Genomic DNA, 27,338 nt, shown 5'->3' on the forward strand with positions numbered 1-27,338 from the left:
TTGGTTAAGGTTTACAAGTGTTAATGGCAAGACCTAGGTTCAAAACCGCTTTCATCAACTAATTATTTCCCACCAATGCATTAGTCAGATTTAAAAACAACGAGGTTATTGATAATAGAAGCAAGCAATATCAAATATATATATACATATATACTAAGACTCATTATGATGGTATGAACAGACATAAATATAATATTTCTTTGAAAATTCATTCACCAACTTATCTAAGTTGATACCTTCAAATTAATGACCGTTGGTTCAACCCAAAAATAATCAGTTTTGTTTCCTAGAGACCATGAAATAGTTGCCAAATGATTTACAAGGCAGATAATTTTCTCTCTTGGTTCATGGAATCTGTAACATATTTTCATGGCAATCGTATACACCCTACTGTTTGTCTTGTGACACGTGTTTTAAAGTCTATTCACTGAAATATTGGACTAAGTGCGGAAATTTGTAATTTTCATTATTTGAACTCATTTTAAATGGAAAATAATTTTTACCCTAATGGATTTGATCACTTTTTATTGCGGACTTGGAGAACTGTAAATATAACCCATCATCATTGAAGAAAAAAAAAATTGTTCTCAGATCTATTGTTTTAAATAGGGAAAATTACTTGAAGGACCCTCGTGGAAGGGCATTTTTTTTAATAGTCCCTTAGTTTTCAACGGTTGTTTAACAAGACATGTAGTAAACTTTTTCTTTCTAAATGATCCTTGGACCTCATCTTCCACATTTCTCATGATTGAATGTCCTAATCGTTAGAATTCATTGTTTTCATCTAAAAATTAGAGTTTTGACATCTCAATCGAGTTTCAGAGATTTCATTCCACTGGAAAAGATATAAGAAAGATGAAGAAGCCATTTCAATGATTTTTTCAAATATTTTGAATATGTATGCAAAAAATTAGGTGGTATTATTATTATTATTAATTTTTGGATGAAAATCGGTCAAGAATGATTCTTTTGGGTTGAAATTATCTAAACAAGTTGTCATCTCAAGTTTTTAGTTGAAAAAATTTGAAAATTGAAAATGGGTGGGTTTTACTAGTGTCGAGTTCACCACTTTTTTATTTAATAAGTGGTGAACTCAACAGTAAATAGGGGTGAGTTCAATAGTAAAAATTTTGAACTCGACACAAAAAAAAAAAAAAAGGTTAAGTTCGATAGTAAATTTTTTGAATTAAATTCGACAGCATGAGAAATCATTTAGAAAGAAATTTTTTTACTAAATGTCCTGTTAAACAACAACGCAATACTTATGAACTATTTAGAAAGAAACCCTTTCACGAGGATGATTTTTGAATGGAAGAAAGGGTTTATGAGTCTTCTAGTCCTGTAAGACCACACCTCACCTGTGCAGAGTAAATTGTTCAACACCTGCCACACAAACCCATTTTTTACCCATTGGTCCTTGGATCATAAACGACCCCTAATTACTAGACCTAACTGTAATAATTCCATTTTGGTCTGTAAATTTAGTAATGATAACGAGACTCACTAAACCATACTCGGCATGTATACGCGATTAACGGACTTGGCATGTGCATAGAACCGTAGATGTTTTTCGAACCGAGTAAATTTTTCGAGTCCAATATTTACTAAAATGTGAGCTAAATTCATGGGTCTGTGGGTTCCACAGACACAAAGTAGCCAATGCAAAAAAAAATAAAAATTGAGATGTGGATTTTGGTAAGCATAGCTACGCAGCTCGTGGAGTAGTAGAGATCACAACTCTGTGTGTGTGTGTGTGTGTGTGTGTGTGTCTCTCTCTCTCTCTGAAAATATATTAATTAATTAACAAATTAAAAAAAGGCAGAAAAACGAGCACCCACTAACTATTAGTTTGCTTTTTGTAGCCTCACTTTTTCTTATTTTCTTTCTTGATAATACGTGTGGATAAGATTTCCGTAGAAACTACTACATGCAATTGCAATTTGCAAATGAAGCCCATCTCTCACCCGTGTCTTCACTGAAGAACAAGAACCCTCCCAAGACCAAGAGGTACAATACACAACTTCCCTCTCTCTTCCTTCAAAAAACCCAATTTTATTTCAAGCTTGAATTTCCTTCTTCCTCTAATCAACGTGTTGTTGGAGTTTTGATTCTTGGGTTTCTCTCCATGTTGTTTGGTACTCATCTAACTTATGATTTTGAGGTTATTATTTTTTTTTTTCTTTCTTTCTTTCAAATCAAGAAATGTTGTTTAATTTCAAGACCAAAAATCCATTTTCTGCCTGTTTTTGAAGGTTTATGAATCTTGGTTAATATTTTGTGATTGTGTTAAAGCCAGTTCTCAGATTGGGTATTGGTTGGTTTGTATCCATGTACCATTTGATTTGAAGTGAATGTGGTATTATTATTGGCAGGTATACTGTGTGCTGCTCCTTTTTGGAATATTTAAACCTTTTTAAATTTTATACCCATCTATAAAAAAAATTCCTACTTTCAAAGAAAGGTACTTTATGAATCTGATTCATCATCAAATACCCCCACATGCACTTTGGGGTTTTTGAGTGGTTTCTCATGATTAATGGATCTCTTGATGGTTTGTAGGCCTTGAAATCTTATTCTGAGGTTGATGACAATGGGAGGTTGGGATTTTGGGGGGATGGGGATGGGGATGGTGAGGGGTGATTCATTGTTTTTCTTGGATTTCTTTTCTGAGAAAAGGGTTGATAACTGCAATGCCAAAAAAACATAGTTGTTTCGATACACATACTTAAAAAATCACTTTCATGTCTATGTTATGGCATTTACATCTTCCAACTTTTGAAAAACATTTAGCTCTGTTTTTATTTGGTTTCTTGTAATCATTTATTTTTATAAGTGTTATACATTGTATCTTGTGATTTTGATATTGTTTGGATTTCTTTTTTATTCACCATATGTCAAATAGTGGATGATATGTAGTTAATTATTTTCAGTACGGTGTATAGATGAACATCTTGTAACTATCTGGAAATGGATTTCTATGTGCAGCCCCTATTTTATGGGGATTTTTCTTTTTATTTCATTTCTCATCCATTAACAGCCATGAAGTAGCCTATCCACTTCTACTATATTACTTTTTATTTATGTCAGTCAGTTAAAGAACTGTAGAATGGTCAGCTTTGTAACTAGTCTAAGGCTTTTTGTTGCATTTACATGTTCAAGAAGGGGTTATGGAGCAGAGCATGGTCTTTGCCTGCATTCTCCTTTGCCTCACTTCCATATTCCTCAAACTTTTTCACTGCTGATGAAATCTAGAACTCTAGAATTGAAGATATATGTTTTTTTGTTCTTTTTTGGTTACAAATTGATGTGTTTAGTTAAATCTGTTTCGCTTGCACAAAATCTACTTTTTTTTGGTTTATAAAGTTAAACTAGTTCGGGAGTAGTTCAATTATGCATTTCATTCTATTGTACTATGCTTTGTTTAGTTCTTCATGGCTGATGCTTTTTTTTTTTGACTCATATCTTAATGAAGAGTTAGTTCCTTGTTAGTAAGGTTTGCAGATTTTGATACAGTTCATCAAATTTTAGTATTTTTCATTTTCATTTAATTTTCTTCAATTTTACTTTAACCATTTTATTCTTCAAAATCAAAATTGATAAGAGTAACCACCTGTCACTGTAATCATTTTGAGGCAGACTTGTTTAATTTGTTAAGCATCCAGCAGAAAAAAAGACATAACTTGGTCCAAACTCGGCTGATCCTTTTATCATTTATATGTAGTTTGATAGAAGTGCAAGAGATACTCATGTAATGGTATGGGGCATGGTTCAAAATTTCGTGCCATTTTGGAATTATTATTATTTTTTACATTCCAGTTTTGGTCGAAACCAGAAAGAAGCACAGAATGTTTTGGTCGAAACTATTGCAGTTTTTCTCCTGAGCAAAACATTTCCTCGGAATGAGATTTAAACCTTGATATGGGGTGCCCCCATTATGATAGAAACGGCTGATTAGTTGTGAAATATTTGATGAGAGGATGAAAGACTTGATTTCTATGTGCTTCAGATCCAACATCACAACCAAAATGACTTTGTTCCAACATAGTTGTTTATATATTTACTGTATACAACTTGGATGAGTTTTGTAATTGCTAGGTATCACATGACACCCATGAAACTAGAGGTAGAGAATATAAATCTGAGTCGTGCAGCTCTCCTGAAGTTCCTTTATTTTAAAGATTTAATGATTCAGCTTTAAGGTACTTGTGAGTTGGAGCAACCTACTCTGAAAACACTGTAATGCGACCTTTAGATTTATATCAAAACAATCTACTACCTTTTCCAATGTTTTCAGTGTGTTCTTCCTAGGAATTCCTAGGAGCATGACAGCTTTGGTTATCAATTATGAAAAAGTAACTGAGCTGAAAGTCTAAGTTCTCCGATCCAGGCTGAACATTTTCATGGTTGTTTAGTGCAAAGTTGGCGTCTAGTCAAGTTTGTAAGTTTGGCAAAGACGCTGAGCTTGGGAAGGGGAAGACATGGCAGAGTTTGCCAAAGAAAAGGCCCATTCCAGTACTGTGGCTAAGGATCAAGAAGGAATGATTACGAGAAAGGAAGAACCGGTACAAGCATCAGCTAGCAAGGTATTGTTTCTTACATCCCAATCTGCTTATTTGATTTATTATCTGGGCTTTCTGCTTATCTGTTAATATATAGAAAGTGCCCATGATTAGAAAGACCAATTTTGCATCATATTTGGGTTTTGAACATCTGTTATAGCTGTTTTATGGAAATCTAGATAACGTTTTTGTTCATCTCTCAAGTTGGTGATTCATCTTCACAGGGTCAGTGTCCAGATGTGAAGAACCCACTGAGTCCTATTTCAAGTTCCTCAGAGTCACAAATTCGATCTGACTGTCTTGTTTGTTCGAGCACTGATAGCTGCCACACAGTTCGCTCGAGAACAAAACTGATGAACTCTTTGATAGAACGTGGAAAGTCCCTCGAAGTCCAGTCCATTTTTGACAATTTAATTGAAGAGGGACACAAGCCATCCCTGATAACTTATACAACACTCTTAGCTTCCATGACCATCCAAAAGCGCTTCAACTCTATCCCTTCACTCATAACTCGGGTAGAAGAGAATGGGATGAAGCCGGACTCAATATTCTTCAATGCTGTTATCAATGGTTTTTCCGAGTCTGGAAATGTAGAGGAAGCCTTGAAAACCCTGTGGAAGATGAAGGAAAGTGGATGTAAGCCCACAATCAGCACTTTCAACACCTTAATTAAAGGTTATGGGATTGCTGGTAAGCCTGAAGAATCTCAAAAATTGCTTGAGTTAATGTTGCAGGAGGAAAACACAAAACCCAATCACAGGACGTTTAACATTCTTGTCAAAGCCTGGTGTAATAAGAAGAATATCACTGAAGCATGGAATGTGTTATATAAAATGGCTGAATATGGTTTGCAGCCTGACACTGTCACTTACAACACGCTAGCAAAAGCTTACGCTCAGAATGGGGATACTAGTAAGGCCGAGAGGATGATACTGGAGATGCAGAATAGAAATGTGCGGCCCAATGAGCGTACATGTGGTATCATAATTAGCGGGTATTGCAAAGAAGGTAATACAAATGATGCCTTGAGATTCGTGTACAGGATGAAGGATCTTGGAGTGCATCCAAACCTTATTATTTTTAACTCTCTGATCAAAGGATTTCTAGACGTTGCAGACATGGACGGTGTTGACGAGGTGAGTTTTGACCTGTGATTGTTATGTAAAAGCGTTTTCCTTATTTTATTTTATTTTCAATTGCATCATATGATTATTCTAGAAAGCTGAAGAATCAAGTGAATAGGACTAAAGCTCCATTTATTTTGTACTGAAATGTGGTTGGAATTCAGAATCTCTAGGTTTTGAGTTATTAATTTTGGTTTTGTTCCAATGCAAGAAAGGTGCTTTTTGTTTTTTTGAGTAAGTGTAAGTAAGATTTATTAGCCAAACAAGAAAAGAGCAACCAAGCTCGAGGACACCGACATAGATTTTTGGGTTTTAAGGTAGTAGGATTTTTTCCTTTGAATAAGAGGGGTAGATGTTTGGAAAAATATTTCTTGTTTTTTTGTTTAGTCATTTGTTGCAAGGTTTGATCTAGCGACAAAGTTGAAACCAACCGTATAGGTAATGATCTTAAACTGAAACGTTTTTTTTTTAGGACTGCAAAATGATTGATATATTTCATTAAGTGTTCGTTTGATATCCGTTTTGGGTTTTAGTGTGATTAGGTATGGATTTAGTTATTATCAAGCAGTTAGGGTTGGGATGGTGTTGTCGTTACATTTACTTGTGTTATAGTTGAATGAACCGATAGACATATAATTTTGTTGTTCAATATTGTCATAATATATTGTGGGTGTGCCAGCATGTCTGCCTTTCCAAAGGTGGTTGTCTTTGGCACCCACTTATAAGAGTATTTTACTTGAAAGGAAAAGGGGGAAAAATTTTCTGATGGGTAAGCTGGACTGAACCCACAACCTCAAAGTTACTTTGCGATGAGTCAAACCAACTGAGCTATGGGTCTAAGTCCAGGAAAAGGGAAAATTACAAAATAGTACTAAGGTGGGAAAAAGTAAGGATCCCTAGTATGGAACTCTGGGATAGAGTGATAGAACAAAGATTGAAACACGAAACAACAGTAGCAGAGAATTGACCTTGATTAAAGCCAGTGAAGTCAACCATCAGGGCTATCTTATTACTTTGGAAATTAATTGAGAAGTTTTGAGGAAAGAGGAAGAAATTTTATGTAGGTCATTATTGTCCTAAGAAAAGCATATGATAGGGTCCCTAGAGAGTTAATCTGACGGGTAGAACGCGCACACACAAAAAAAGGTCACTTAGGAGTATAATGATTTTGAAGGTCCTACCTTGATGAGGCTGTAAAGCCTGTTTGTGTTAGTACCACAAACCTGGAACGAAGACCCACCTTCACACTTAAACCTATAAAAAAAAGTATAGTGATGTACATTGGAGTTCTAACTAGTGTGAAACAACTGATGGTGACACAAGTGAGTTTCTAATTACAGTGGGTTTAATCTCTACTCTATCACTTTGTACAAGTTATGGATGGATTTCAGCCTCATTCTCCCACCATTTTTTATAATTATTGAGAGATATAAGACTAGTAGAATACTATTTAAAAAATATATATATATATGGGTGCAGTTTCTAATTTGAGATGTGTGTCAACATGTGCCTCATGTACTTCATTGGGTATATGTGGCTTTTGACTTAAGCCTTGCTTTGAGGTTAGAGTCTTCTTAAATGTTGATTTGTCCTGCAAATGAACATGACAGGTTCTGGCATTGATGGAAGAATTCAAAGTTAAACCAGATGTTATAACATTCAGCACCATCATGAATGCATGGAGCACAGAGGGACTCATGGACAGATGCCGCGAGATCTTTGATGATATGGTGGAGGCTGGCATAGTACCTGATACCCATGCATACAGCATACTTGCGAAAGGATATGTGCGTGCAGGAGAACCTGAGAAAGCTGAGGCCCTTCTGACAACGATGGGAGAAATGGGTGTTCGGCCGAATGTTGTAATCTTCACAACCATCATCAGTGGTTGGTGTAGTGCAACCAAAATGGAATATGCCATGAGGGCTTATGAGAAGATGCGTGAATTCCGTGTGTTTCCCAATTTGAAAACATTCAACACTCTGATATGGGGATATGGAGAAGCAAAGCAACCTTGGAAAGCAGAAGAAATGCTCCAAAGGATGGAAGATGTTGGTGTTCTTCCTGATATGAGTACCTTCCAGCTTGTTGCGGAGGCCTGGCATGCCGTTGGTTTGACGAGTGAGGCAAATAGAATCTCGAGTACTGTAAAAGATTCAGAATTGATTCATCCATCAGAAACAAATGAGGATGAGATACCAAAGGAAAGGTTGAGTGAGATTTATCAGAAACAAAATCCAATTGCCTCTTATTCCAATTTGTTGCAGATATCAAGTTCAACCATAAGCGATCAACATGGATGGTCCAATGGCTCAAAAAGAAGCAAGATGATGTTGAGAGATGCCGAGATCTCATCAGAGAGCATTTGGATTGCTAATAAATCCATGTTCCCTACACACACATGTAGGTTTGGGTCGAAATATCCGATAATATGCCAGAAGCAGTCCCCTCTGCAGCTGGGAATGTATGGGGGGCATCTTGTAAATTCATGTAGGTTGGTTTTCCTGAATTGAGGTCATCTGACTTACAGTTTGGCAATGGGTGTTGTACACTTGGGCTCATAGTTTGTTTCAAAGAGTTGCAATGCAATGCAGGCCCTTCATCTTGGATTCTACAAGATGTTCTTGGTGTTATGACATTTTATCTGATTTCTGGTAAAAGGAACACCTCCATATCAAGAATCTTCACAAATCTCCTTCCTATATATGCTTGATAATTGTGCAAATCATCAATTTGTAATTTACTCAGTAATTAATTTGCTTATATACGGCATGTATAGAGACCATTGTTGATATTATGATTGCAGACCCAGAAACTCTCAATTTCTTCATGAAACTAATGAAAACACTTCATCATATGTAAATTGGCCCTACCTCTATATCTCTCTCTTTCCTGTCACTCTTATCTTTTTTTCTAACGCACAGAATGACGTGCCCGATTAATACCAAAGGTTACTAAGAAGTAATACCCCTGGGAATGGGTGGGTGCAGTGTGAAATATCAATGTACTACTAATTTCAGCCACAACAGGAGGTTTTTTGCTGAACTAGGAGTTGTTGCTTCCTCTCCATCCAATCTTATGTGTATTGTGTCAACAGTAGTCTAAGGAGAGTCGAGGTTTTACTAGAAGGAGCATAAGTACCTCCTACTTCCAGATATTTTGCAAAGCCAACTTGTTTTAAGTAACCTTTTCTTTTTTTGGTTGAGTCGTTATAAACTGACTTCCAACGACACTGTGCTTGACACTGGTACTGCAGAGATAACCATAGATTTTTGCATTTTTGTTTGGGTGCAATGAAGCTCAATGCCTTGGAATGAACAACTATATCCAGCCCAATCCACCTTTGGTTACATTCTCAGGGGGAGAGCTTCACCAGTGGATGAAAGCCACTACAGTCCATATACCAGTGGAATTCCATCGATTTCTAATGTTCATTGGGCATGGTTTTAAAAGTGGAAAACTCAACTGGATTTGAGTCAAACCAAAGATTAAAAATATATTTCAAAATAAGCATAATATTTATTTTACCCTTTTAACTCGGTTAATTTTTAAACCGATTCAGGTTATTTCGGAGTTGACCCTGCCCAAGTAATAGAGAGAACGAGTTTTAGATTTGAGTGAGCTTGAAATACTTGACTCGGCCGAGTTCTAAAACAATGGATTTTCTGTTTGTTTTTGTAGAGTGGACCTTTTATAGTGTTGTTTGGTCGTTGTGCATGGATGAATAGAAAAGTAGAGGAAGATGGTTAGGTCTGAAGATGAGGTGAGGATTGGCAGTTGGATATGATGAACCCAACACCATGACTCACTGCCCCCCTTTCCCTCTCTTCACTCATCTTCTACTCTCTCTCTCTCACTCTTCAAAACCATGGTACGTCCTCTCTTTCTCTCTCTCTCTCACACACACACACACACACACACATTCATATATAGGAGTTATATATGTTGTACGTTTTGACATATGTTAAATATTTGTGAATGATTGGTGTTTGCAGTCTTTGATGTTGGGGACGGTACTGAGGCTGGTAATGCCGCTGGTGAATGTAACAGCAGCGTCGGTGACAACCATACTGTATTACAGTGATCTTCTCCCTCATGACATCAACTTGAACCGATTCATTAGACATGAGCTACTCTATCCAGAAAACTATCTCTTCCATTTCCTCATCAACATGCTAAGATGTTGGGCTTAATTAATTTCATCCCTTGGTTTCATTTCATACATCATTGCAAAGCAACTTTGAGGTTGTAGCTTTTTCACGTCCAGTTTAAATTAAATTACCCATCAAAAAAGAAAATATATGCAAAGATGTTTATGAATTATGATAGACAGAGAGATCCTTCCATCCATCCATTTAATTTTATGTCTTTGCTCTTACTTTCTTCTTGTTTCTGATTTTGAGATTTCTTATCTTTTTTTTATTTTTATTTTTATGGTGGTGGTGGGGTCAAGGGTCTAACTCTAACAACAGGAACTGAGCCAATATTTTCTTGTAGAGTGGATACACCATTGTCAATCGATTATATATAAGGAAGCATTCGGAGGCCCTGAGAAGAGCCAAACTTTTTTCAATTCATAGGGTCCGAAGTTTTGGAATGGGCTGATTTTTTGTGAGGATGGTCTCCATAATGAGGAGATCATCCACACAAAAAGAACATAGTTAATTCCGAAACATCTAACTCCATCAAAAGTGGTTTACAAATAATTGGTAGTTCACAATTCTTCAATTTATAAAGTACGTTAAGAAGTTTCAGATTGGACTGATATTTTGTGAGGATGACCTTCTCACCATAGAGATCATCTTCACAAAGCACTCACCCCATTCTGAAAAACTTCTAACCCATATAGTGTAAAATGTTTGGTTCTCTTTAGGGAAAATTATCCTCAAATGGATTTTCTTGTTTTGAAAGTATTGCATGATCATCAGATATGTCAATATTAACACACAAAAAATATATGTTTTTTAATGTATATAATTAAACAATCATTTATCCATTTATCTCCAATTTGATTATGCAGTCTGATTTTTCCAATACGCATTGTAGAAAATGCTCACTCAATAGTGGTAGTAAAAACTATAAATTGAATTATATTTTCATATACTATTTCTAATTTTTTTTCTTACACTTAATTCTACATAAGATTGTTTCCTGGGGTTTCTAGTGATAAAGAAATGAGCACGTGAGACATGTTCGGTCTTTGGTGTAACGGGATCAGGTAATCTCCTGTCTCACTGTTGAAATTGAGAAGTTTGATGTCAGTTATTGCTAGAAACATGTAATTAGAACGAAATGCAATTGGTTTTCCCTTCAAAAAATTTAAGCGGGCAATTGGGTTCTATTGGTAAACCATCGCATATCCAAAAGCTCAATTTCACACGAGTGAACACAATTTTCTTGGGTCCCATATTGTGCTAAACCAAAAGACAAGACAGAATAGTAAAGCAAAGTAAAATAGCATTCTAAGATCATACTAATGCTTTCAGAATTGGCTGGCTGAGTAGGATATTACTCACTGAAATCTACCAAGAACATTAAACTACAAGACTCCTCTCCCAAGACAAGACAACGAAAAACAACAACAGCAACAAAAAAAAAAAAACATGCCAAAGGGTTTCTAGATCCCTGAAAATCTTTTAAGTTCACAAATACTATAGCCAATGGCAAGAGCTGTGTTCAGCATTATCATCATATAAGAAATACTACTCTATCGACTGATGGTTATGGAGGTCGAAGGCCACCACTGCACCTGACCTAATACTACATTGGGGACTGCTTTTCTGGTTTATCAGGATCTTCTTTTTCAGGATTCTCTTCTTCTTCCTCTTTCTTTTCTTCCTCTTCCTCTTCCTCATCTTCTTCAGGAGGATCTGCTGGTAATGGGGGTGGCAATGGAGTTTTCATTGGGCTAAACTGTGGGAATATATCAGGTCTCCGACCAGGCCTTGGCCTTTCCCATTCCTGCCAACAAACCAAAAATAAAATATATCTTTCACGTCATGGTAATCATCTCAGAAAATAAAACATTAAAAGTGAATTATCTAATTCCTCCATGCAAGTTTGCAACTACACTGTTATTCTATACCAAATGTAAATCCCAATGGGCCCCAAGAAGGGGAAGAGGGCAAAAAATAATATATATAAAAATTTATCCATTAATTCATTTAATTATAGTGCATCCACTATTATTAACAAACTTGATCCTGCAGGAGTTAAAAACAATATATATAAAAATTCATTTAATCCAAAAAATCCATCTTTACACCACCGTAGGACATTTTAGCAGGAGCTAAGATTGAGCTGTTGCTCAACTTCACCCGAGGATCTTGAGACATCTCAAACTGATGTTCAAAATAATTTCTTTTTTATTTCGAACATCTAAGAATCAAAAGAATGGGATGATTGATCCCTAATGGACACACTTTGGGATCAAGAAAGGTCAGGCCTCAAGGCAATCTCTCATGGGATTTCAAATTCAAGAGGAATTTCATTGATTCAGAATTTGAACCCGCCTTATCGAGTAGATTTCAACCATTTTTATCTCTTTTTAGAATGAATATTTTCAGACATGGAAAGGAGCCTTAATGGATCTTTTTCAGTCCAATTGTTCTACCAAATACCAATTCCTAGCGCCAGTGTCACATTCCAATTTTATAGCTTTAGCTATTTGTGGGGACAAGAGTCCCATTTAAGGTATTCTTTAGTTTTTCACTTTGTTTTGTTGATTGGTTGGTTGGTAGCCTTTGATAGAATGTTGACCATTGTTCTTTTTCCTAGGGTATTTGGTCAAAATTTCTTTTGTTGTTTCGTATGGATTGGGTCTTTCCATTTACCTTCATCTCATTATTAGAAGGGTGAACTTTTAACATCTTCTCTCACAGAATACGTTACATTTGGGCTATCCTCCCTTCGGCTATTCCTTGGGGCCTTTGGAGAGAAAGAAATATCAGAGTGTTCCAGGGCAAGGCTTGTTCGTCTCACGTGGTGTTTCTGGATATTTTGAAGTTGCTCTACCTTTGCTCAAAGTTGTGCAAAGATTTTGCAAGGCTCTCTTTCGATGATTTTGTGTTTAGATGGGATTCTTTATGTGTTTCTTAGTGTTTTTCTTTTTGGTTGTTTTCTTCGGATTTGTAGTTTCTTCTTAGCCCTTATTCGGATTTGTAGTTTCTTCTTAGCTCTTATTTGGGGGGCTATCTCAGTCTCCTTACTTTGTATTTCCCTTCTTTTTCCTTTGCAATGATATTTTACACTTATAACAAAAAATCATTACTTGAGATATTATGAGTAGATTTTTATCCCTTAAGCAAAGTTATCGATCGATATATACATCATCTTCCAATCTTTTTTTCTTTTGCATAGACTATTTGGTTCATTTCATTTATCCATTTCAAATCAATTGGATAAAGAATAGATCAATTTTATCTCTTTTTCAAAGTTGGAAATACTTAATTTTAGTTCTTAAAAAAAAAAAAGATTTTATGGAATTTGACCCCATTTGCAATTTGTTGAGGTATCTAAAAGGGGAGGAATAATCAATTCCTTGAGGGGAAAGAGAATCCTATCACTGAGGTCATCAATAGTATTTTCAGATTTAAGTTTCTTTATGTTCAAGCTATTCAATGACTTCCAAGGGTTTCTTTTTGACGATTTCAAGTTTAGGTGGAAGTTTGTGCCTTTCTTTTGTTTATGTTAGTTTTTCTCCTTCTTGTTGTATTTGGTAGATCTCCTTGGCCTCTTCTTTTACTCTATTTTCCTATTAAAAAAAAAGGGAAATAGAATCATTGACTAATCTGCTTAGAAAAGCACGACATCCGTAGATGTATTGTCATCAAATGAAATGACAAAAGAATTTGACTTTGAAATTAGATACTTCTATAAGGTCCTGAACAAGTACCAGCAACCTTACCTAGCTTCTTCTTTGGTGGGGCTCTAGAGCCCCATCCAAGATCATTTTTTTTGTTGTCATGTGGGAGGTGTCTAGGTAAAATCCTTATGGAAGATATCGAGAATCAAACAAAAAAGATAACAACCATAGATTACCTTCATTAACCAGTCCATTCTCTTTGGAACACTATTCTTGTTCATTTTTGTTATTTATGGCCCAAATCTCAAGTTACATATGTGAAGGCATGCAGGAATCGGGTTCATCGCAGAGTGAATGAGGTTCGGGGATCACAGGCCCACGATGCCTCATGGGGTTTTTGGCGTTCATACAATGTTTGGGGATATTTTTGGTACTAGAAAATGCATTGGAAGATGAAGTGCCAACTTAGCCTAGTGGTAAGACGTGTGGAGTGTTGTTCCCACGTGCTAGGTTCAAACCCCCTTGAACTCAACTTCATTTGCTAACTACTAACCTTATAACTATCCAAAAAAAAAAAAAAAATTGCATTGGAAGCCCTACGACGCTATATATATATGTTCTCTGAAAAACTCTAAATTTTTGTATTGTTTTTTGTGACTATTATTAAAAAAATTTCATCGCTGCCAGTGGATGTAGGCAATTTTTTTGAACCACACAAATCTTGTCTCTTGCATGATTTGGTGTTGTTCTTTCTCTTTTGCATACTTGTTTGTGTGTTCATCATCTGAATCGTCGGGTATTTCCACATAAAACATTGTGTGTGTGCGTCAGAGTTAACAAGGGTCAGTTTTAAAGGTTTTTCAGGGTGGGATACAATAGAGAGGTTGCTTTGGAGGATACTCCAACTTTTGGTTAGCTGGAATATTCTCTGGAGTTTTATCTGACCAATGTTGATGATTTCAAGACTTGTGTGAATCAAAACCCTAGGTGAAGATCCTTGTACTACTAACCAAACCATTAAAACTAATTAACACAAAAAAAGAATATCATATATACAATAATTCCTCCTAAGCTCCAACTATGTCCATCGATAAAGATATCAGTGATTAAAAATTAATTAATTAGTTGTTCAACAATTAATTACTAGTAAAGAACATCTTCCATAGATATATCGATTTGATAATTAATCCACCAAAAATCTATCTATCTGATAAAAAGTAAATAAGAAAATTACAGAGAGAAAGAGAGAGATGGAACTTACGATGGGGAAATCGAGTGGTGAGCGACGAGTCATCTTCTCTTCTTCCGGAGCCATGCATACCACATGACTGCTACGGTGAGATCTCACCCTCATTCGAGGTATCATCAATGGCGTAAGACTAAGAGTGCACCGACTTCTTGTCTGCGCACGAAGGCGGACATTATTGTTTGAAGAAGAAGAAGATGTCGATGCTTCTGTAGAGGTCGAGTTCGATAGCGTCGAAGAAGAAGAAGAAGAAGAAGAGAGAGGTATCGACAGACATAACAACGCCGCCATCTCTCTCCCTCTCTGCGCCCTCCTTTCTCCTTGAAGAGCCCAAATCTTCTCATTTCCTCCATATTTATCCCAAATTCAGAGGGCTACGTTATGGTGCTTTCCAGATGTACCAACATCTTGTGCATCCAACTACCATCTGTTAGAGGGCCCGCCTCGAGAATTAATCCCAGATGTTGAAAATTCATCAATCAGATTATATATTTATTTTGTGTCGAAATCTAGTAAATTGGGCAAGATGTCCATTGGGGCCAAATAATTGAGGCCTCCCACCAAAAAGGGAGAGGTCTTGCGTTTAAGCCACCTCGTTAGTTATCCATATGGATTTATCTCGACCCAAGGAATTTGGGCGCAATATTGTGTTATAAGAGGTTAGTTACTAGGGGTGACAAGGGTCGGATTGAGGGTAAAATTAGAATTAAATCAAACATAATCAGTTCTACAAATTTGAAATTTGAATCGAATCAATCGCATCATAAAATTGAACCAATCCAAATTGACTTTGGTTTGGTTCTCGATTTTCCTTATTTGCATTGGGACTTTGATCTTTATCCCCAAATCCTCTAAATTAATGTACAATGTAAGTCATTTTACTCCTTGATTGATGAGCTAATGGATCTACGGTGAGTTTGTGTATGTAGGAGGGGGGAGAGAACCACTCCAATAAGATTGTTTGTTAATTAATAATGTAAAAAAGAGAAAGGAAAGGATCACTTAAATAAGATTCTTTAAGAGAGAAAACATTGAAATTGTTATCAACCTTTACACTATAATTATAGTAAAAATCAAACATAATACAATTATATTTATATATAGGTTCGGTTCTATCATACCCTTGAATCGAGAACCGAACAAAAAAATTTTAAAATCGAATCAACCCAATCCAAAATACTTGATTCGGTTCAATTCTCAGCTTGAACTAATCCAAGATGCACCCCTATTAGTTACTCCGCCTCTTCTACCATCATCATATAAAGAAGGGAATATTACTTGACGGACCATGACAAAGGGATTTCTTTCTAATTAGTTCTAACTTTTAGGACTTCTCTTAATAGTCTATTTAATAAATATAATCTTTCTAATTAGTCATTAAACCTATTCCCCTCATTTTGTACGATTGAAATATTGAAACTACTCTAATCGTTCAAACTCACCATTTTCAACTTAAAAAGTTGGATTTTTGACATTCCAATCGAGTTTCGGAGACTCCATTTCAACAAAAAGGACTTAAGAACGAAGAAGAAGTCATTTTTTTTTAACATTTTGAAGACGTATGTAAACGATTAAATTTTTTCTACTTTGAATAGAAATCGATTAAGGATGGTTCTTTTAGTTTGAAATCATCTACAAAAATCGCTATGTTAATTTTTTAGTTGATCTTTCCATGTATTTTAGTTGAAAAAAGAAAACGGATGGGTTTTACTAGAGTCGAACTCATCATTTTCGACACTTTTTAAAAATTGTTGAATTCAACAATAATAAATTTTGAACTCAACAATAAAAAGTGAGTAGTTTGACAAAAAATAAAAAGTAGTGAACTCGACAATACATAAAAATGGTGAGCTCGAAAGTGTTCTTGAACTTCTAATGTACTAAGAACAATACTCTTAAATTTAGATCGATGGGAAAGTCGAAGGGTGAAATGGAAGTAGGAAGGAGCGTCATTGTTGATAACATCAACAAAGTTAACAGTGTTTCAAAAAAGTTTCGTACTCTTCAATATCAACAAATCGTTTTTTTAGATCAAATATTATTTATATGGATAAACAATTAGGTAAATAAAATTAAGAGGACTTATAAAAGTCTTGAAGAAGACATTATGCATTAATTAAGTTGTATAGATCAAAATATACTAATGAGCCAAATCATTGGCATGGAAAACACGTGTCTTTGTTGGATTGATGGAAAAGTCTCTCACAAAAAAAATCATTGATGTACGGAGGAGTGCATATGCTATTTAATATGCATTAGACTATTTATTACATGTGATTTTTTATACCAAAATCAAGGAATCAATACTATAAAAAACGAAAAACGAAAAAAAAAAAACAGACACAAAATAATAAATAAAGAAATATGTAAAAAATCACTTGTAAGAGGAAAAAAGAAGTATGCATTTTTTATGGAGGTGAGGTTGAAACTCTTTTTGCAATTATTGAAGAAAGAGTTGTGATTTTCTGACATACGCTCCTTGATGTGGTATGGGCTAGAACCATATATTTTTTTCCCTTGGGATACACAACTATACATCCCCATAAATATGTGTTATCCCGAGGAAAAATGTATGGTTCTACCAAATGCCACGTCAGGGAGCATATGTCAAAAGAGGGGGGGGGGGGGTAAGAAAATCAATATTCTTAAAGAAACTTTTTTGATGACCCCAAAAGGCTTAGGAAAATTTTCATGACAATAAATAAATCAGATCAAAATATGGAAAGAGACGGTGCAAAATTGTTAAATAATTAAACAATCATCTAATTTTAAAAATCACATAAGCATGCTCTAAGATTTAATTCAAATGAGACAAAATTCAAAAGCATGAACTTCATGGATGTGATGTGACGCCTTCCTATAATGGCATACCAAATACATAGAGGAGCAATAAGAATGGTTTCAAAACTCATTCGAGACCAAGACATGTCGCCCGAGTCATCTTGGTATCAGGTGTAATGGCATACCAAATACATAGAGGAGCGATAAGTATGGTTTCAAAACTCATCCGAGACTAAGACATATCGTCTGAGTCATCTTGGTATCAGGTGTAGACACCCCAATTTGCACGAACCCATTAGAAAAAAGCTCAAAATTTTAAAATTTTAAAATTTCAAGTTGATTTTAATTAAGAGCTTAAAGTCTTTCAACATGCCCACATTGCATAATAATTACCATTTGACATACTTCTTCGTGCATATATACACATATGCATCATTTCATATTATTTTGCATGCCTAAACTTTGTCCCTAATTCATTATAATTACATACCCACTTTCTTAACCCATCGCTTTCAATTCATAAATCGACCCAAGTTCATACCTACTTCTTAATCCAAACTCATTTTATATTATCTAATCTATTATCAATTCTTGACCCAATGTCAAGTCCATATTCAAGCCTAATCCAAATACCTAAACCTGAACCATCCTAAGCCCATAATCAATATTCAAAATCAAAATCCACCTTTAAACTCATAACAAGCTCATTATAAGCCCATGGTCTTACACCTCCCCTAAAAAAGGACACATGTTAGTCTCTCATAAACTTCAACACCCAAGAAGGCTCCTTATTGATGGACCAATGCTTCAACCTAATTGAAGAGTCAAATATCTTGAAAAACCTCAAGAATACTCTCCTCAAAAAATGAGGTCAAACCAAAAATGTACTTTGGTCTTTGGTAAAAATTCCTAAAATTGGAAAAACTTTCAATCTTAGTCCTAAAAGGTAAGAATTTTCAAGTATATACATGTAGTTCTCTCATTAGTCAATTTCAAAAATATACATCTACCATTACTTTATGAGTTATTTACAAATGAATCAATATCTATTTTTTATCTATCACTCCATCTTTACACATGTCACTCCCCTACTTACCTTATCAAAAATACTTTTATTCTCTCACTTTTATTTATCACAAAATCAAAGACAAAAATGCTTTAAAGTTTTTTCTCACAAATTTCATCTTTATCCTTATAAAAATGGAAAATCCAAAAATAAATAACCTAAATCTTATGTCATTTATCTTTATTTTTAGGATTAAATCACATTATCTCCAATTTTTTTTAAAAAAAAACTCTATAAATAACCTCATTTCTTATGAGTAATTTATGCTCTCAAACCTCTATTTTTCAACTTAAAACTCTATCAAAATCCTTAACTATACCTCTCTAACCCTCTCTCAACTCAACTCCTAACTCAAAAGTTTTTATCTATCTCTCAACTATCAACCAACAACACTCACCTTCTTTAATCTTCTACTCTCAATCTTCAAATTATTTCTTTCAAGATTCAACATCATTCAAGAACATCAAAGGATAAAGTGGGTATAAATTATGACTTTCATTAATACACTTGCGTCTTTTATTTCTAATCATTTATTTATTTTTATGTATTAGAAAGCTTTTAAGATGTAATGCACATCATTTCCCACCTCCGATAGGTTGGACTTTGGTTTGATTGAAAGGGTGGGGGTTGAAACCTTTATTTATTTTATGATATATCTCATACATAATATTGTACATCATGCACCAACTCACATATGTTTGGTAATGATGAGAAAATATGTCATCCTTTGTTGGGGTTGAAATACTACGTTTTTAACCTTACATACATGCATTAAAGTTGTGACATTAAGGAAACTCCATCATGAAATCTCACTAAAAAGTTCAAACCAACATTCTTACTTATGAAAATTATGTAAGACTATATGGGCTATCATTTTTCATATAACTTTTCTAATGCCTCACAATAATATTAAAACTATTTTCAAGGATACATTTTCACATATTGCACACACCACTTTTAAACATGTATTTTTATGCATTTTTTTTTTTAAGTTTTTCAAAAGATTGGCCAAGTTTTAAAGGTGATTCCTATAGTGAAAAAGATGGGGTGCCTAACATCTTCCCTATTCTTTAATCGGACCTCCATACTTAAATCCTAGGTAGACCATTCATTTTCCCATAAATGAGAGTTTCTACAATGGTAAAACAAATTTTAAAATCATTTCAGGTGTCATTCACACCCGTTTCCAAAAAAGAATGGTGATGACCCAAATAACGTATCATTGATGTTCTATGATGAATATCTCATCTCTACATCAGGCATGAATGAGACGGATGAACAAGATTTTTTTTTATTTTGCAGAATCTCGCAAAACAAACCATATTTCTCGGACGAGATATAAAAAATCTCGTTCGAAATATACGAGACGAATGAATTTTACTAGTTTTCATTATTGAAACCCCATCATTTTCACCCCTAAATCAAGTTTTGCTCATTTTCTCAACCAAATGAACTAGAGAACAAAGGGTTTGGATCCAAATTGGGTGAAAAACTTCTTTTTTTTCATCAGATTTTTTAAATGATTAACAAGTATTGTTTCAATGTCGAAACGAGATGAGACATATTATCTGAGTAAATTCGATATCAAGCATGGATTAGACGAGACACGAAATAGATTTTTAAAATCACGTCAAGAAGTGAGTTAACACATATCTATAAGCTATAAAATGTTGTCTAGTACGAGTAAACAATAGTTGCCTTGTGTGTTAGTCTTACTTTTTAAGTTATCATATTTGAGACATTAGTTTATCATCAATATGTCTTTCATGTGTCATATCAATATGCATGCATGGGATTCTTTAAGAAACTTTGTTGGAGGTCTGAAGTGACTTCAAGATCAGAAGCATAAATGTTTTTCTCCGAGATAAAAAGTGAAAAAGCAACTGTGATTCCTATCCACTTTCACGTTAAAATATGCGATATGAGATCCAATCTTGAGGTCACTCCAACACGACTCTTATATTTATTTATGTTATACATTGGAAACCAACACAATTTATAAGTTTGTAAATAGTGCATCATCATTATACTTGATTGTTACAGAATCTTGTTGTCAAAATGTTAGTCTTAAAATTTGGTACCAATTAAATGAATTTTGTTTCTATGTTTAATTTTATATAGAATCAATTAAATGAATTTTGTTGCTATATATAAGGAAATGCTAACATCTAATATCTCATGGGAATGTTATCATTCTCCAAAGTTTTTTTTTTTTTTCTAAGAATATTTTTATTAATTTTGTTATTCAGTGAAAAAGACAAAAATATATTAGTCTTTTTACATAATTAATATTTATCTCTTTCTTAATAAATACTAAGGGCATTTAATCTTTAAAATTACATGTCTTATCGCAATAAATAATTTGACAATCAATACAAATAAGTATTTATTGTGTAAACCATCATTATACCCTTATTTCTTTTCAAGATAAAATAAATAAGGATATTATTGAAAAAATAAAATGTTAGAGAATGCTAACGTTCCGAAAGGTCTTAAAAATTAACATTATATATATATATGTATATGGGTCGGGTTCCGTAGACACAGAAAGTTATTCATAAAGCTACAACGTTTTTGTCTTATATGATTAAAAATGTTCAAAATTGGCTGATTTTTTGTGAGGATGATCTCTATGGTGAGGGAATCATCCTTGCAAAAAAATCATCCCATTCCAAAACTTCTAACCCCATCAAAAATGATTTACAAAAATTGGACGGTCTAAAATTTTTCAACTTGTAAAAACATGGGGCTAGAAGTTTCATAATGGGCTGATTTTTGGCGAGGGTGATCTCCTCACCATAGAGATCATCCTTGCCAAAAATCAGCCCATTCTAAATATTTTTGTCCATATAAGACAAAATATATTATAATTTGTGAGTAATTTTATGTGTATACGGATCCTAATCCTATATATATGGGTCAGGTTCAAAGGACAACCATTTCAACACACATATAGACAACGTGTTTTGTCTTATATGGGCAAAATGTTTGGAATGGACTGATTTTTTGTGAGGATGATCTCTGTGATGAGGGGATCATCCTGGCAAAAAATTATCCCATTCCAAAACTTGTAACCCCATCAAATTGATTTACAAAAATCGGACGGTCTATAATTTTTCAACAAAAATTGGACGGTCTAGAAGTTTCATAATGAGCTGATTTTTGGCAAGGATGATCTCCTCATCACAGAGATCATCCTCACAAAAAATCAGTCCATTCCAAACATTTTTGCCCATATAAGACAAAACACGTTGTCTATATGTGTGTTGAAATGGTTGTCCTTTGAACCTGACCATATATATATATATATATGATTTAATTTTATGAGATAAGTGAGATGGAGTGAAGTTTAATTAAGAGCATCAACTTTGACGTAACCCTCCTCTCCATCCACCACCGTTACTACGTCTTTTGATTGTGCTAAGCCAACGTACGTGCATCCTTCCTTACCTAACTTTACGATGGAAAGATTAATCAATACGCACTAAGATTAGGATACGTCACATACCTCATTCGTCTTAAAAAAAAGGGTGAGTCTGACATCATCCCACTTTCGGTTCAGCCAATTGGAGTTGGGACAAGGCCAGGCGAGGGAATCTCCAATTGGTTACCATTAATTTGATCTCTACGTGTGATTCAAATAAGAATCCACGTGGCAATAATCAACGAGTGATGTCTGACACGTATTTGTTGGCCGCTTCAGGCGCTCACTCACAACAATATCGCCATGTGAACAAAAACAAAGGAGGTTATCTTTAATGGGTTTTTTATTTCTACTTTTAACGGTTTGTGGGAGTGAGGGAAAGGATGAAATTTCACAAATAGAAGGAAATATGTATGTGTGTGTGTGAGAGAGAGAGAGAGATTACCATATATTATAGGAGAGAAATCTTCACTGGGTTTTATTTTATTCCAGAATATATGGAGAGAGAAACCTTGCTACAATAGTATATCTAATTGTTTAACCTTAAGGAGATTCCTATTGGGTTTTGTATACTTTGCAATATTGAGAGAGAGAGATAGGTAATTGAGTGTTTGTGGAATTAATGGGAGTGGCATATTGAGAGAGAGAGAGAGAGGTAATTGAGTGTTTGTGGAATTAATGGGAGTGGAAGGAAATGGATTTCTGGCCAGAGTTTGTTGCAAGCAGTTGGGGAAGAGAATTTGTAGCTGGAGGGTTCGGTGGTATGGCCGGTGTTGTATCCGGCTACCCTCTCGATACCCTCAGAATCCGTCTTCAACAACCTAGCAATACAAGTTCTGCCTTTGGCCTCCTCCGTAGCATCGTCGCCTCCCAAGGACCTTCTGCACTCTACAGAGGCATGGCTGCACCATTGGCTTCTGTCACCTTTCAGGTCCATTCCACAATTCTTATTAATACACTCCTACCTACTTTTCAATTTATCATTAATTTTTCTATTTATCGATCCTTTTGATTCTGTTTTTCATTAATTTCCCATGTTATTTGCAACTTCAATTTCATCTTTTGAGATAAATAAAGAGCTCAACTTTCTCCACCATAAAGGCCTAGATGCTTTTAGCTACTATATTGGTACTACATCACGGATTCAAGTATGAGAAGGGGCAATACCAGAGTAGGACGAGGACGTCCCATAGAGATTCTAGACTGTTAAACCTTGGTCTTCTTATATGGAGTAATGAAATTCTCAAGTCTCCCAATTAGACTGTTTCTAGAGGTACAATGAATCTGTGTTAGTGTTACCAATCCCTCGGAAAATATTCTAATAGGTGGATTGTGCAGGTTGATCTATATGGTGATTTAATTTTTATGATCAACTATAGGGACACTTGATCCACACTTATCTTGAGAAATTCTTACAAAGCCATATTTCGAACAATAAAGCAATTTACACCAATTTGAAGTTGTTTTTTCGGTTCCTTACAAGTATTGGTTTTAGTCCTATCTTCCAGTGACGTTTCTTCCTTATATGTGCCATTCTTGTGTGGAAGCTTGGGTAATCAGAACATATTTAAGTTCTTGGTTTCGATAGCTATAGAAGATATTTCTAAATGAGTTTTTCTTCAACAATTCTGTTTCTCGGTGCAGAATGCAATGGTCTTCCAAGTCTATGCAGAACTATCACGAGCACTTGATTCATCATCGAACCGCTGCGATCCTCCTTCATACAAAAGTGTTGCACTTGGAGGAGTAGGAACAGGTGCCCTGCAAAGCTTGTTGCTTAGCCCTGTTGAACTTATAAAGATACGACTCCAGTTACGGACAGAAGTGAACCCACACAATCTTCAAAACCATCACAGTGAAGGTCCAGTAAATGAGGCTAAGAGCATTCTGAAGAGGGAAGGATTAAGAGGGTTATACCGAGGCCTAACCATCACTGTGCTTCGAGATGCACCAGCCCATGGTGTCTACTTCTCGACCTATGAGTATGCGAGGGAGAAGTTCCACCCGGGCTGCCGAAAGAGTGGTCAAGAGAGCCTGATGACAATGTTGGTTGCTGGGGGAATGGCAGGTGTCACTAGTTGGGTATGCTGCTATCCCTTAGACGTGATCAAATCCAGGCTCCAATCACAAACACAGCGGAACTGTGACATTCCCCCACCCAAATACCATGGTATCGTAGATTGTTTTCAAAAGAGTGTACAAGAAGAGGGCTATAATGTACTGTGGAGAGGACTAGGGACTGCGGTAGCCCGGGCTTTTGTTGTTAATGGGGCCATTTTTGCTGCCTATGAGATAACTCTACGATGCTTATTTACTAATGGCAATGGAACGGATCAAACTGAAAGGGAAGACCGTTCAGAAAAGTAAGATTATTTTCCCCACAATCAATTGTAAAATGACAATTACATTATAATTCACACGAATTTGTATTGTATGTTGTTTTCACTCAATGCCACTTTACATGACTTTATGCTACTTTTTCTATTATTCTCAATGCAAATGTCAAAAGATGTACAGAAATTTCCTACTCAACAGTCTCAAACTAATGGTGAAGACCAGGTGAGACTAGAGACTAGTAGCATTGTATTTTGAGAGATCTGAAATGTGAATTTAGATGAGATTGTATTGCACAATAAACAACATGAGCAAACCATGCAATCTTTCTGTGCCTGCACTAGTTTAACAGAACAAACTGACCCATTGCTTAGATTTTTATCATTAGTCACCCTCGTAGGATACTAAATTCCAAAAAATTAAAAAAGCTACTTCTTCCACTTCGCTAAATCACAAATGTTACAAAAATTTGGGGTTGATTGAGCATATCCCATGCCTCCATACAATTATAAGGCCAAAAGGCCTTAGCCTGAACTCAAGGAAATGTATGATCAGTGTTGGTGAGATTTTGGACAGGCTGTGGTCCAAAATTCTTTAACGGGGAAAAAAATGAAATAAGATACACAGATCAGACAGGCCAGGTATATCCTTTAAACTATCTTACGAAAACCGATAAACTTATTTGGTCGTTGAACCAAAAAGCCTATAGCGAGGTGTCCAATGAATCAGGGAACAGTAGACACCCCATGTTCCATGCATCCTCTGCTCAACACCCCCCACCCCTTTCCCTTTTTTTTTTTTTTTCTATTTTCTGTTAAGTTCTGTTGTAATTTTGTAAGGTTTTGGGTATTTCAAATACAAGTGTCAAGTGTTTGTTTTGTCCTTTAAAACCTTTAGTCCCACATTGACAAAGTGTTTGAGCCAGTTAAAAGAGGGGCGGGCATCAATACCCCTCAACCTCTTCAGCGAAGGTTTTTCATATTCCTCCTCTTTTCGAGGAGGAGAAGACTGCACCTCCTGAACCTTGTCATCGGAGATGTTGGAGTTGACAGGGGTGGGGCGGCTGGACCAGAGGGACACCATGTCTTCAAGGTCGTCCTTGGGTGCTTCGCGAAGTCCCTCAAAAATTCAAGGCTCGGCGGATGAGCGCTTCACTTCTTCTCTCTCACCCCAAGAATTGGTGGGAGTGAGGAAGTCGGTGACTTGGTGGTATAGTTCTTGATCAGAGGGGATATGGTTGATTACCACCGAGTCAGGGACCTTCTTATCTTAGCTCGGATTTGTAAAATCAGAAAAAGATTGGAAGTTAGATTCTGAAATAAACAAAAGACAATTATATTAGAATTATGGTAAAAAAAAAAAACTCATTGACTTGGTTGAAGGAGTTGAAAGAGAGCGGGGGAAATTCGTCTCCTGGTGTACTCTCCCACCAACCAGTCAACTTCATCGAGAACAAGAACTAGTCCTTGTTTGAGTCTAGGAGCTTGAACAAGGACAGCTTCCCTCTCCCCTTTGTTAAGTAGAAGTACCCCTACTTTTTAAGACACTTCCTCAGAGCCAACTGGGCTCTTATATCAAGAAGCCCGAGTTGTAGGCCTTCTTCCATCCGAGCATTCATGTGCTCGATGATCGATTGTAAAGCTTGCAATAAAGATGTAGAGATAGAGATTTGAACTAAGACTTTGGGCAAGTCGAATTCGTTCCACAGGGACAGTTTGGATTCAAAGATTCAATCGGATAAAAGTCCAAAACAAAATTGGAAAACATATTTTTCTTAAAAACAAAATTGATTTGTTTTAAAAATAGAGAAAGAATTAACACTAATTTGTAAATGAAATTGAAACTACAAATAGAGATTGAGGATATAAGAAAGAGAGATTAGAGAAGTCAATCAAACCCTTGCAATTAATCCATAATGTAGATAAATTCTGAAATTAACTCAATCCATGGAGCAAGTCATTGCTCATGGATTAGAAGATGGATCAATTAAATTCTTGAAAGAAATTAGAAGCTATTCATGGAAATCCTAATATGATGGAGATTTCCCAATTTATATTCTGATTTTTCACAAAGCATAACCGTTCTTGATCTTATCTAAGTAATGGCTATCAAAGTTGAATCAGAAATATAAAAAGATTACCTTAATCAGAGGAGAATTTTCATGAATAATAACATGTAAGCAAACAAGAATATAACTCTACATTAGAGGGATTAATTTGCTCTGGCTTTCTTAACTTCTCTAATGAGAATTTAGCCAATCATCGCAAGAACTAAAATTGCAAAATTAATAAAAGAGAAAAGAGAGAATGGGTGAAGAAGATGATGATTGATTAGTAATGCTCCTTTAATAGCTCTCCAAAGGATTACAAGAAGTATGAATGGATCACTCTTGATGTTCTCACTACACTCAAGATCTCACCAAAAGGAAAATTACAGAGAATTAAAGAGAGGAAAAATCAAAAATTAGAGAAGAGAAGAGCCTAAGAGGGACCCAAGAGGGGACCCCTTCTTTGAAATCAACCCTCAAATTTATAATATTTGTATTCGGGTAATCGGGGTGATTTGACGAATAATTCGATTCGAATGGCCCAATCAGTTACAACTACCGAAGCTTCTGTAAAAATCTCGAGGATAAATTCCTCGAAATGACCGCGGCGCGGTGACGTGGCGCCCAAAATCCTCGAGATTTTGCCGGATGCTTCCTTTTTGCTCGCATGTTGTAGCAACAATTGTTATTTCTTTTGTTGGTTTCCGAATGTGCCCTTTTCACCTGAAATTAGTAACAAACTATTGTTAGCCACATTAATTTGGGATTTAATAAAATTTATTATTATTTTAAGGGAACTAGTATTTATACGATGGTAATCTCGGTGAAATTACGGTCCCAAAATGATATTATTGGGACCTTATCACACCCCCAAACCTCAATTTTGCTAGTCCCGAACAAAACTTAAATCTAAACAACTCCTCTTTCGTGAGGTTCCCGACTGCATTTAGCTT

General features: G+C 35.4%; 3 protein-coding genes across 8 annotated transcripts; 2 read left to right on the forward strand and 1 right to left on the reverse strand.

The window, feature by feature from the left end:
- The first annotated feature begins 1,822 nt into the window (after positions 1 to 1,822).
- Positions 1,823 to 10,015, forward strand: LOC147392518 (Tetratricopeptide repeat (TPR)-like superfamily protein). Of its 5 annotated transcripts, none has more exons than XM_086454990.1 (5): positions 1,823 to 2,007; positions 4,309 to 4,583; positions 4,784 to 5,695; positions 7,294 to 9,554; positions 9,679 to 10,015. In XM_086454990.1, exons 2-4 carry the CDS (start codon positions 4,479 to 4,481, stop codon positions 8,194 to 8,196), a joined length of 1,920 nt encoding a protein of 639 aa, XP_086311116.1. In that variant the 5' UTR covers positions 1,823 to 2,007; positions 4,309 to 4,478; the 3' UTR covers positions 8,197 to 9,554; positions 9,679 to 10,015. The 5 variants fall into 5 exon arrangements, with proteins under 5 accessions (XP_086311116.1, XP_086311117.1, XP_086311118.1 ...); XM_086454991.1 differs by having other exon boundaries at positions 4,388 to 4,583; XM_086454992.1 differs by having other exon boundaries at positions 4,413 to 4,583.
- A 1,108-nt stretch (positions 10,016 to 11,123) lies between these two features.
- LOC147392519 (uncharacterized) lies at positions 11,124 to 15,065 on the reverse strand. The gene is made up of 2 exons (XM_086454995.1): positions 14,749 to 15,065; positions 11,124 to 11,644 (listed from the first exon to the last, which is right to left on the reverse strand). Exons 1-2 carry the CDS (start codon positions 15,022 to 15,024, stop codon positions 11,444 to 11,446), a joined length of 477 nt encoding a protein of 158 aa, XP_086311121.1. The 5' UTR covers positions 15,025 to 15,065; the 3' UTR covers positions 11,124 to 11,443.
- A 7,298-nt stretch (positions 15,066 to 22,363) lies between these two features.
- BAC2 (Mitochondrial substrate carrier family protein) lies at positions 22,364 to 24,531 on the forward strand. Of its 2 annotated transcripts, XM_086456953.1 has the most exons (3): positions 22,364 to 22,603; positions 22,656 to 22,935; positions 23,649 to 24,531. In XM_086456953.1, the coding sequence occupies exons 2-3, from the start codon at positions 22,699 to 22,701 to the stop codon at positions 24,369 to 24,371; spliced, it is 960 nt and encodes a 319-aa protein (XP_086313079.1). In that variant the 5' UTR covers positions 22,364 to 22,603; positions 22,656 to 22,698; the 3' UTR covers positions 24,372 to 24,531. The 2 variants fall into 2 exon arrangements, with proteins under 2 accessions (XP_086313079.1, XP_086313078.1); XM_086456952.1 differs by having other exon boundaries at positions 22,364 to 22,935.
- Positions 24,532 to 27,338: the final 2,807 nt, after the last annotated feature.

The sequence above is a fragment of the Akebia trifoliata genome, chromosome 10 (genome assembly GCF_017979445.1).
Source record: "Akebia trifoliata isolate Shusen 1 chromosome 10, ASM1797944v1, whole genome shotgun sequence".
Lineage (NCBI taxonomy): Eukaryota > Viridiplantae > Streptophyta > Magnoliopsida > Ranunculales > Lardizabalaceae > Akebia > Akebia trifoliata.